At 45.9% G+C, this 10142-nt stretch overlaps 1 protein-coding gene across 4 annotated transcripts in view; it reads right to left on the bottom strand.

The window, feature by feature from the left end:
* The window catches only part of SUFU (SUFU negative regulator of hedgehog signaling), a 113337-nt gene extending 103657 nt beyond the window's left edge, over nucleotides 1-9680 (bottom strand). For 3 of the 4 annotated variants that reach the window (XR_005833180.1, XM_040624123.1, XM_040624122.1), the window contains exons 1-2: nucleotides 9287-9680; nucleotides 4880-5014 (exon numbers count right to left, since the gene is read on the bottom strand). Coding sequence is in view for 3 of the 4 variants with exons in the window: in XM_040624123.1 (XP_040480057.1) it covers nucleotides 4880-5014; nucleotides 9287-9468 (317 nt within the window). In the remaining variant the exon portion in view is untranslated. The remainder of the gene's footprint in view (nucleotides 1-4879; nucleotides 5015-9286) is intronic. The other variant, XM_008686540.2, reaches the window with a different exon arrangement.
* Nucleotides 9681-10142: the final 462 nt, after the last annotated feature.

Genomic DNA, 10142 nt, shown 5'->3' on the forward strand with positions numbered 1-10142 from the left:
GGGGGGGGGGGTTCCCTCCTATTCCCACAGCAGGCCTGCTAGGGGACCCTTGGACTTCTGCTTGTCCTTATCCTCGACAAGCGGTGAGAAGGAAAGATCTTAAAGGGAGGAGGCATACTATAGGCATTTAATAAATGCTGGTAACTGATCAAAATGGAAAGGCAGTGCAGCACAGTGGTTCAGAACACAGGCTGTGGGGTCACTAGACCGGGCTTCTAATTCACCACCTATGTAGTACGTTCGTTAGCCTATGTTTCTGTATCCATGAGCAAGACATAACAAGAACTCCTTGTGTCACAGCATTACTATGCAGATAACATAAAAGGATACCTTTAGAAAAGAATTGAGCACTAACCTGGAATATAGTAATAACTTAAAAAAAGTTTGCCTATATCATTATGCTAAAGACAAACAATGTCCATGCATTCGTTTCTTCCCAATCATGAAACACAGCACAGAACAGTGGGGACATTGGGCGACCCTGCCACTCTCATTAGCTTATGCACAGCCTTCAGCAGGCTACTGTCCTTTTCTCCACTTATAATTAAGGGACACGAACTAGATCAGTGTTTCCTATTTGTGACAATAATAGTACTGAATCATACTTTTTATTTTTATTTAATTAATTAATTTATTCACTTGAGAGAAAGGCTGTATGCACTGGAACACCAGTGGGGAGGGGCAGGGACACAAGCAGACTCCCCACTGAGTGCAAAGCCTGACACGGGGCTCCATCTCCATCTCAACGACCCTGAGATCACGACCTAAGCCAAAACCAAGAGTCAGGGGCTTAACTGCTGTGCCACCCAGGCACCCTGAGAGAGAGAATCTTAAGCAACTCCACACCCAGGGTGGAGGGGCATGCAGGGCTCCAACTAATGACATTGAGATCATGACCTGAGCCAAAATCAAGAGTCAACTGAGCCACCAAGGTGCCTTTGAATCATACTTTTCAAAAAAAATTTCCCTTTATAATTCACTTTCAATTTTTCTAATCATGTCTAAGGTCAGGCTCTATTTGATGGTAGCATATCTTTCCAATACCTCTCTCATACTTGCTAATCTCTTGAACAAAGAGAGCTGGCCTCAGATTTAGAATCTTCTGTGACAGGCCATGATATTAAGCTAGAATTTAATAACATTGCTTTGTTATCACTGCATTTATTTCCATAGTTACCTTTAAATTATGGCAACTGATACTGGTTTCCATCCATGGTAGTGACCTAACTTTTAAAAATTAACTTACGGGGCACCTGGGTGGCTCAGTCAGTTAAGCATCTGCCTTCTGCCCACGTCGGGATCCCAGGGTCCTGGGATTGAGCCCCATGTCGGGCTCCCTGCTCGGTGGGGAGCCTGCTTCTCCCTCTCCTTCTGCTACTTCCCCTGCTTGTGCTCTCTCTCTCTCTCTGTGTCATAAGTAAATTAAAATCTTAAAAAACATTTTTAATAAAAATATATTTAAATCACTTTTTAAAGGGGGGTTAGTGAATTAATTAACTAATTAATTAATTTTTTAGAGAACTCTACGCCCAATATGAAGCTTGAACTCACGACCCCAAGGTCAAAAGTTCCATGTTCCTCCGACTGAGCCAGCCAGGCACACCAAAAGGAGAGTTAGTTGAAAAAGAACATAAAGATCTACTACATGGCAAAAATTATGAAGGCAGCCCTAGAAGTTTGGGAAACGCTGAGCCAGAAGATTTTTAAAGTCCTCTGAATCCTGAAAGTGAGTGCTGGTGTCCTGGAGTGTCAGGCTACAATCCTCCCCTGTCCCCTTCCTTCCTATTGGCCTACAGCTTGCAGGTGCCTCTCAAACTTCACCTCCTCCCTGGAGCTTCTTCCAATCCAACAGCCTGACTAAAAGTCACACCCTCCACTCTGTGCCCAGATCATGCTCTTCATCCATGGATTGTAGCATTTATTAGCCAGTACTATAACCCTCTCTTTATGTTTATCTTCCCACTAGAACATGAGCTCCTTGAGACGGGAATTATGTCTTGGTATTTTATCCCTAAGACATCTATTAAGATGTTCTGCGTCTGGAATAAAACAGGTGCTTGAGGAATGTATGCTAAATAAATGAACCAATGCCTGAGCCCTTTTTTCACTGAATGGAAAGACAAAAGACAGTGGACGAAGAGCAGTAGTAGAGATTCATTTGCCATAATTTCAGTTCAACACTTCTTAGCATTTAAACTGAATGGTAAGGACGCCTAGGTGGCTCAGTTGGTTAAGCGTCTGCCTTCGGCTCAGATCATGATCCCAGGGTCCTGGGATCGAGCCCCACATCAGGCACCTTGCCACCCCCTCCCCCCCGCTTATGTATGTGCGCGCGCTCTCTCTCTCTCTCTCTGACAAATAAATAAAATCTTTAAATAAATAAACAAGTAAATAAACTGGATGGTAGAACACTCACCTTTTTGACCTCAGCTTCAAGCACTAAATTAAATAAGAATCTTTAAATCTGTTTCAAAGAGGCCTTGCCACATGAAATGTTTGGAAAAGTAAACTTTTCTTCAAGAAACTTACCAGGATTGAGAAGGGACCAGTCACACCAGCACAAGGCCAATTACAAACGTACTTTTGACTTCTGCAACATAGACCAGAACTGGGTAAATATCCAAGAATACTCCTTCCATGTCCTTCTAGTGGTAGGACATAATACCAGCAAACACTAGATTCCAGTGGTGAGGTACAGCCCAAATTGAGGTCTCAGTATTGTCATAAATGACATATGAATATCACAGTGCTTTATCATACAGAAATGACACACATATAAGGGGGTACTTTCAAATGTGGAAAAACAGTAAGGATGGCCCTCTTTAAAATTCAGAGGTTGCCCCCTCTGAAATATGGGGCTTTCTCACTTATGTTCTTCGTGTCACTCTGGGCTTTGGACCCATCACTGATAAGCAGGTATACTGTAAGAATCTTTAAGCCACATAGGAAATGGTATTCTTCTGACTGGAATAAATCTGTCAACAAAAGGTACAGACTAACTGCACTAAATACCCTCTGCAGGTTCTTATTAAAAATATACATTCAAGTCCAGCATAGTGCCTTTACCGCCCACATCTGTTTGCTATTCTATCTCCATTACTAATACTGTAACACAGGGTCCCCATTCAGGCAAGATTAATTCACTGTTCCCAAAGCCTTCTGCTGACACTGCAATGGATTTGTTTGGAAGGCTATAAAGGCAGGCCCAGGCATTGCTCTCAACATGTGATCAGTAAGGAGATGAGGCCTGGGCCCCCAGCTTAACGAGAGAGAAGAGGAAGTTGGGTTGGACCTGTGATCAGAGAGGTAGAACACCCTAGTGGTTAAAAGCTCAGACTTTGGTCTCAAGACAGTTCAGCTGAATCCTAGTTCTTTTCCTTTTAGGCAATTCATTTACCCCTCAAGTGATTCAATTTTCTCATCTATAAAATGGAGATAACAAAAGAACCTGGTAAGACTGTGAAGTATTTGATGTGATGATAAGGAAGATACTAAGAACTAAAACAAAGCAAAAGACAAAAACAAAACAAAACAAAACACCCTGATGATTATCATCTTCATCATGATACCATCATCATCCCCAGAATCAGCCTCTTACACTGAGGCAGGACAGGAAGAGCCCTGCTAGTCCTTCAACCTACACGTGCTAACTGGTCATCACTAAGATACCAAAAAGATAGTATCAGAGGCAAAAAAGATAGGACAAAAAGCAAAAAGCAGGAGATGATATGATAATAGGAAGAGAATCAGCTCTTGAATAACCATGCTGAGGAGGGGGAAGGAAGACAACATTTAAATTGAAGAAAAGTACCCTCTCACAAAAGAGTGTAGACGGAACAAAATATTTGGGGTTTTTTTTTTAATCATAGATAGTAACTTACTCGAGGACATGATATAATTGCTTAAGAGACAGTAAAACACAGTCATTAAGAGCATGACCACTGGAGCCAGAATGTGAGCATTAGAATCCTGGTTCCACCACTTCCAAGTTGTGTGACCTTAAGCAAGTTATAGACTCTCTTTGTATCTCAGTTTCCTCATTTGTAAAATGGGGCAAATATGAGTATCTACCAGTATTATATGGTTGTGGTGAAAATAAAATTAGTTTATACATGCAAAGTGACTAGAAGAATACCTGGCTCATAATCAATGCTTAATAAATGTTAGCTTTCATTACTATTAGTGCTGCTGTTATGGTTTTAGCTGACTTAATACTAAGTTGATATTTAACTTAATATTAAAATTTGTTTAAATTCAGTGGTTATAGGGGTACGTAGGGGAGAAGTATACAGGGCAGGAAATGGGGGATAGACTAGAATAAAAAATGTACTATGGATTGGCTGAGCATAGACAACTGCAGGTTACAAGGCAGTAAGTAAGATCAATAGAGGGAGAGAGATGGATATATTCACGACAAAGCAAGTAGAATAAAATGTTAATTGCATAATCTAGGTAGTGAGTATTCGTGTGTTGGCTATAAAATTCTTTCAACTATGCTTTGTGTTTAAATTTTTTCACTACAAGCTAGAGGGGAAAAAAAGCAAGTAGACTTAGAGGCATCAATTCAAATTCTGGGTCATAGCTATGCTGCCTGTCCTCTGAGCTCAAACACCGAAGCAGCTTGGAAAAACCTGATGGTTTTGGAACACTTGCTCATCATCAACACTGCCCTGCACCAGATGAGCAGAGTTCGGGTGCTGACCTGGATCAGTCTGGCACAAGCAGATACGAGCGGAGGGCAGAAACCCAGAGGTTCTGCCTGAGAAGTGCCAACCACAATGAACTATAACAATATCACCCTTGCTCAGGGAAACCCCAGAAATAAGGCCCAAGGCTAAGGAACAGACAGGTGGAGGGTAGGCAACTGCCATACACTCACTCATGGACTCTGCTGTCACCATAGAGATCACTCAGGCCGAAGCTGATGTAGTGCCAGTGTTCAGGGATATTGGCAGAAGGGCTCCCCACGTTCCTGTACATGCTAACATAGTCCAAGGGGTCTGGGCCGCCCAACCTGCAAAAGACAAAACACAGGGGAGTCAGTGTGAGCCTGAAAGCAGACAGTGTGAAGCTAAGGGGTCATGCCTTACAAATCTAAAGATCCCATCCTGGAGGAACCTGGGATGACTAAAAGGAGGCCACACCTCCAGGATAAGACCAAGGGATGGGCAGCTAGAAGCTGCCCAGTTCCATAGGCACAAGAGGCTCCCTTTGATCCCCAACATGCAGGACGTCTTTTAGAAATAAAACAGACTAGGTGGTGGCCCCTTTTACTTCCTCCTATTTCAAATTACCAATCCCAAATGCGATTGGCAGGGATTATCTCTCTTCCATGGAGCCTGTAAACATGCCAAGCTTCAAGACGAGAGGTGCATTAGTCAATCAATTGGCTTCTGTTGAAAGACCATCCTGAGCATCCCCAATGGGCATTGTTCCTGGAAGCAGAGGCTCAGCTCCACTCCTGCCTCTTAGACAGCTAATTCCTGAAAGACTATATTGTGCCCTATGTTAATTACAGTTTGTTCTAAACAAACCCAATGCCTCCAGACCCCAGCCTGCACCCCACAGACCAAAGCTGGTCTTTTCTCATGCAAGTGACAAAGGCCACACTTAGGCTAGTTCAGCCCTGCACAGAGAACCGCAGCACGCCAGACTGAGCCTAAAGCGCCTGCATCCAGGAGATGATCCCAGGAGACTGTCACCTCAAAGGCAGAGCTGGAATATTAAATGATTTGGGGTCTCTGAGGACCATATTAAACATCCCCCATAATTCCAACAGAGAAACAGCGGAGGAAGAGATTCAGTCATTAGCTCACTCTGAGGATTTAATTCCATAAGGGTTTCCTTTAGTAGAGCAATTAGTGCTCTTTAAAAAAAAGAAGAAAAAAAAAAAAAAAGTCCTGCTTTTCTTCAGAATGGATAGGGAAACTTGGTAGACTTGAGAAACAGCCTAAATGGAAACCATCAGCGGGAGGAAGTCTTCATTTAGCCCACAAACACTCTGCATTTGAGCTGCCTCGGACATCTGACTATTCCACAGACTGCAAAAACTTTGCCTGCTCCTGGGACATTGATGGAGTGCACTTTGCAATTGGGATCGTACGCTGAAGGAACACTAACAACCAAATAAAAGGCATGTTACATGTGATCCCAGCAAGAGTGTCAGCACCATGCAATTTAAATACTGTTTAAAACCAGTAGGTCTGGTTTCATCTTCTTTTGCCAGGGTATTACTTGCCTTTATAGAAATCCTTATTCCCTGCTAGGAAATAATAAGTTATTTATAGAACATATAAGAAAGTTGCTACAAATAGCTAAGAATCTCAACTGAATAGATTAGGAAAGGGGACAAATCCCCATGTCTTTCCTTAACTCTGATTTGGCCAAATCATTTGAAGACTTCCACAACCAGGTGAACATAGAAAAGTTTGCTGGGGGAAGGAGGAAACAAAAGGGTAGCTGTCCCTGGAACAAGCACATGAGAGCTGCAGAACCCCGTTAACAGATCAGAGTGACTACAGGCTCCGCATCTGCTCCGATTTCCTACTGCAAATTCCCAGTCTTGCCCCTCCGAGTGGCAAAACCCTATCCACGGTTTCATGCTCCGTCTGCCACACCCCCTGCAGTCCTCTCTCAGGAGATACTGCATCAAGGAGTGCGGCTTTACCTTAAAACTGCAACGAATAACCAAGAGTCAGACAAAATTAACCTTGTCCCCAAGAACAGTGCTCTGTTCTATTTACTCAGAAACCTGATGGGAAACAGATGAGTATATAGAAAATAATCATATTTTGCACTTAGAAAAAGATGTTATCCAAGGACCCAGAGCATCCCTTGATTATCTTCCTTGAACTTACTTCCTTGAACACCTAACTTCACTCTACATGCCAGTTGCAGGACTGCAGTGGCTCCAGGGTACAAGCTCTGCCTCCGTGTTTCTGCTCCCTGCTCAGTAAAGTCTCAGCTTTCAGCCAGGATGTCCCTGCTGGCCAGGGGCCACTAGCCAAAGAGCCAACCTTCTGTCAAGAGAAAAGGAATCTCAAGGGACCCTGGGCCACAGCCAGACCCAGGTAGCCTTAGGCAGTCAAACTGCCAAGGAGGCCTTGTGGGATCTCAAAGGTGAGGTGTATCAATGAATTGATCTCAGAATCTGAATTATGCAAACCCTTCCAAATCTTAGAAAGAACCTGTCTCTCATCTGCTCCTTCTTATATTTTTCTGCATCTAGCCAGCACTTCTACCTTCACGAAGTGCTCTTGATTAGTCATTACATGTTGGCCCATCTCTAAAGATAAGTCCTGCCTGGTTAACAAGCTTGCAGCAGAGAAAAGGAAAGGAAAGGAAAGGAAAGGAAAGGAAAGGAAAGGAAAAAAGAGAAAGAAAGAAAGAAAGAAAGAAAGAAAGAAAGAAAGAAAGAAAGAAAGAAGAAAAAAAAAGTTGCCCAAATCAGTCTTAGTCCTTTGCATGTGCTTTAATATCTCCTACGCGCAACTCTATCCTTCACGGCCAGTTGGGTGACAGAAAAACAGCTGCCCAAGTCTGTGTATGGATTTCTCCATACACTCAAATGAGGCCTGAACAAATAGCATCGTAGAACCTGGCCCACTTTTTCTCATGACACAATCCAATACAGTTCATCACAATACATATTTAAATATAGACGTGCAATGAGAATGGGTCATTAAGTTATCAAGAGTTGCTTTTCACTCAGAAGCTCTCTTCAAAAACTCCTCTCAACCAAAGAACAGTTTGCCTGGGGAAGAGAACCGTACCACTGGTCACACCTCCTCCTGGCTATCAGATATGGCTCTCCCATAGGAGGTGGCTGGTGCCCAGGCCCTTCATGCTGTCAGTCTCTTCACATCCTCCCACCGACACAGGGAACTAGCCTCAGCCCTAGACAGTCTAGTTTCTGCCATCTCCAGAGGAAGTTAAGAGGTTATCCTGGAGAAGATTCAGTCCTAAAGGGAGAGGTAACCAGCAAAGACATCCACTCTATCAACCTCCCCTTTAGGTCTACCTGCCCCTTTGGCCACATCCCAAGCTGCCTCCTGAACAGTCTTTCAGAACTCAAAGAAGGGGATCATCTAATACAGTGCCTACATGAATGCAGTTCTGGACAGATTCAACCAGTTCCTCAATTTGGTCCAGAAAGACCATGAAGACAGGCTCTTTGTCAGAGTCCCTCGAACACCTGTTTTGCCCAGAGGCTGTAGAAAGAGACAGGTTGCAAACAGGAATGGTAAACAAGAAAGGACCATTCCTACCCCAAGGGCAGCCCTTCTGTAAACAGGTCTGATCCTTAACAGAGCCACTTGAGGGTTACTCTCAGCTTCCCTGAGAGACTGTTGCCTAAATCCTGAAGCTTGTGGCCAGGAAGCTTCTCTTGACATCTCGCTGCACTTCTTTGCTCCGTGTCCAAGTTCCAGGTCTTCATTATTTACTGTGGTCCCCTTCAATCCTGAGCCAAACCATGGATCTCCCTGACCCTGCCTCTGTTCTAGCCAATATCCTAAAGCAAAGCAGCTGCAGAGCCAGAGGAAGCTCTGCTTGGAGAAAGCAGGGCCAGAGGAAGCTCTGCTTGGAGAAAGAGAACTGTGCAGAGTAAGCAGAAAGTTTATCAAGAAAAGTTGCTCCGTGAAACTTCACACGCAAAAGCACTGCACCGATATGACTGACGTCTGAGCTCATGGGGAAGGTATCAAAAGGAGACCTCCTCCTCCTCCTCTCTTCACAGGCACAACTCTCGCAACTTGCTCCCCTCCTAACCTACGGAAGTGCGGGGGTCCCCAAATCCACCCATACCCTGTGCAGTCTCGAGCTCTCGTTACTCCGCCAGCCGCACTCCTCCAAAGCCCTCTCATATGCTCCCCAGGCCCCGCCTCGCCTCCCCCATCCCACTTCAGCCGCCCCCCGCCCCCGGCTTCCCCTCGCCCACTAATGACCCCCTACAGGCGCCCCCTCCTTTCACCACGTTTACAGTTCCCTCTCGCCTATCGCAACCCCCCCATCCTACACACACCCCCAATTCACTCTATTCTCCTAATCCCAGTTAACCCTTCATCCTTCCTCCCTCGTTAACCCTTCGCTACCCACAGGCTCCGTTAACCCCTTTGTCCCCATTCCCAACTTCAGCCTTAACTCCTTCCCTCGCAGCAGGACGCCCTCCTTCCAAGTGCTTTAACCATTCTTCTCCACCTCCTCCTCCCCCGCAAATGACTTCGCCCCCGGGGTTCTAACGCGTCCCAGCCCGCCCCTGTCCTTCTCCCCGCGGCCCAGGGCATACCAGTACTTGACGATAGCGGTAACCTGGAGCGGGTTCGGCTGGTCAGGGTAAAGGCGACGGCACTCTCCGTAGATGGCGTGCAGTCCCGGGGGGAAGAGCGAGGCGAAGGCCGGAGGGGCACTAGGGCCAGGGGCCGGGGGCGCGGCGGGGCCGGGGGCGCCGCTAGGCCGCAGCTCCGCCATCCGGGCGCGTATGGTGCTGGGGGGACCGGGGAGGGTGGACGAGGGGGAGAGCACTGACGCGCCAGCAGGCGGACTCCGCGGGTGCGACTCCCCGAGGCGATGGGGGCTGCAGCGAGATCTAAGCTCCGCGCCTGCGCACGGCGCACAGTCTGCCCAGGCCGTCGCCGCCGCAGAGACGGCCAGAGGGTGCCTCGGGGGCCGCGGGGCGCTCGAGGGGGCGGGGCGTCGGCGCGCCCTATCCGAGTATCCATTGGGTAGTGTCTGTGCCAGTCACAGGTGGGGAAGGCGTTACTTGACAATAGGACCCGCCTCCCTCTCCTGGTGTTGGGGGTGTCCCAAGGCTCTTGGCCTCCCCCTAGTGTTAGGAGGAACCCAGGTTTAAATAGAGATGTTGAGACATCCTAAGGTGCTAGGGTCCCACGAAACCAGTGGGAAATTCTCCGACAAAGGGCTTGTCACTGTACTGCTGACACGCTGCTAGTAAGAATTTAACCATAAATCTGACAATAATGGATTGATTCATTCATCCGTTAGATTTTAGTTTCAATAGATTATAAATCTGAATGTTTCTTACCGTCATTGAATATCCACTTATATTTACCGACAGTAATGCCGCCAAATTCAGGGGTCGAATGTTGAAATACTTATTTTGGAGTCCTGTTAAAAAGTAGCAA

The sequence above is a fragment of the Ursus maritimus genome, unplaced genomic scaffold, assembly GCF_017311325.1.
Source record: "Ursus maritimus isolate PB19 unplaced genomic scaffold, ASM1731132v1 scaffold_7, whole genome shotgun sequence".
In the NCBI taxonomy this organism is placed as follows: Eukaryota; Metazoa; Chordata; class Mammalia; order Carnivora; family Ursidae; genus Ursus; species Ursus maritimus.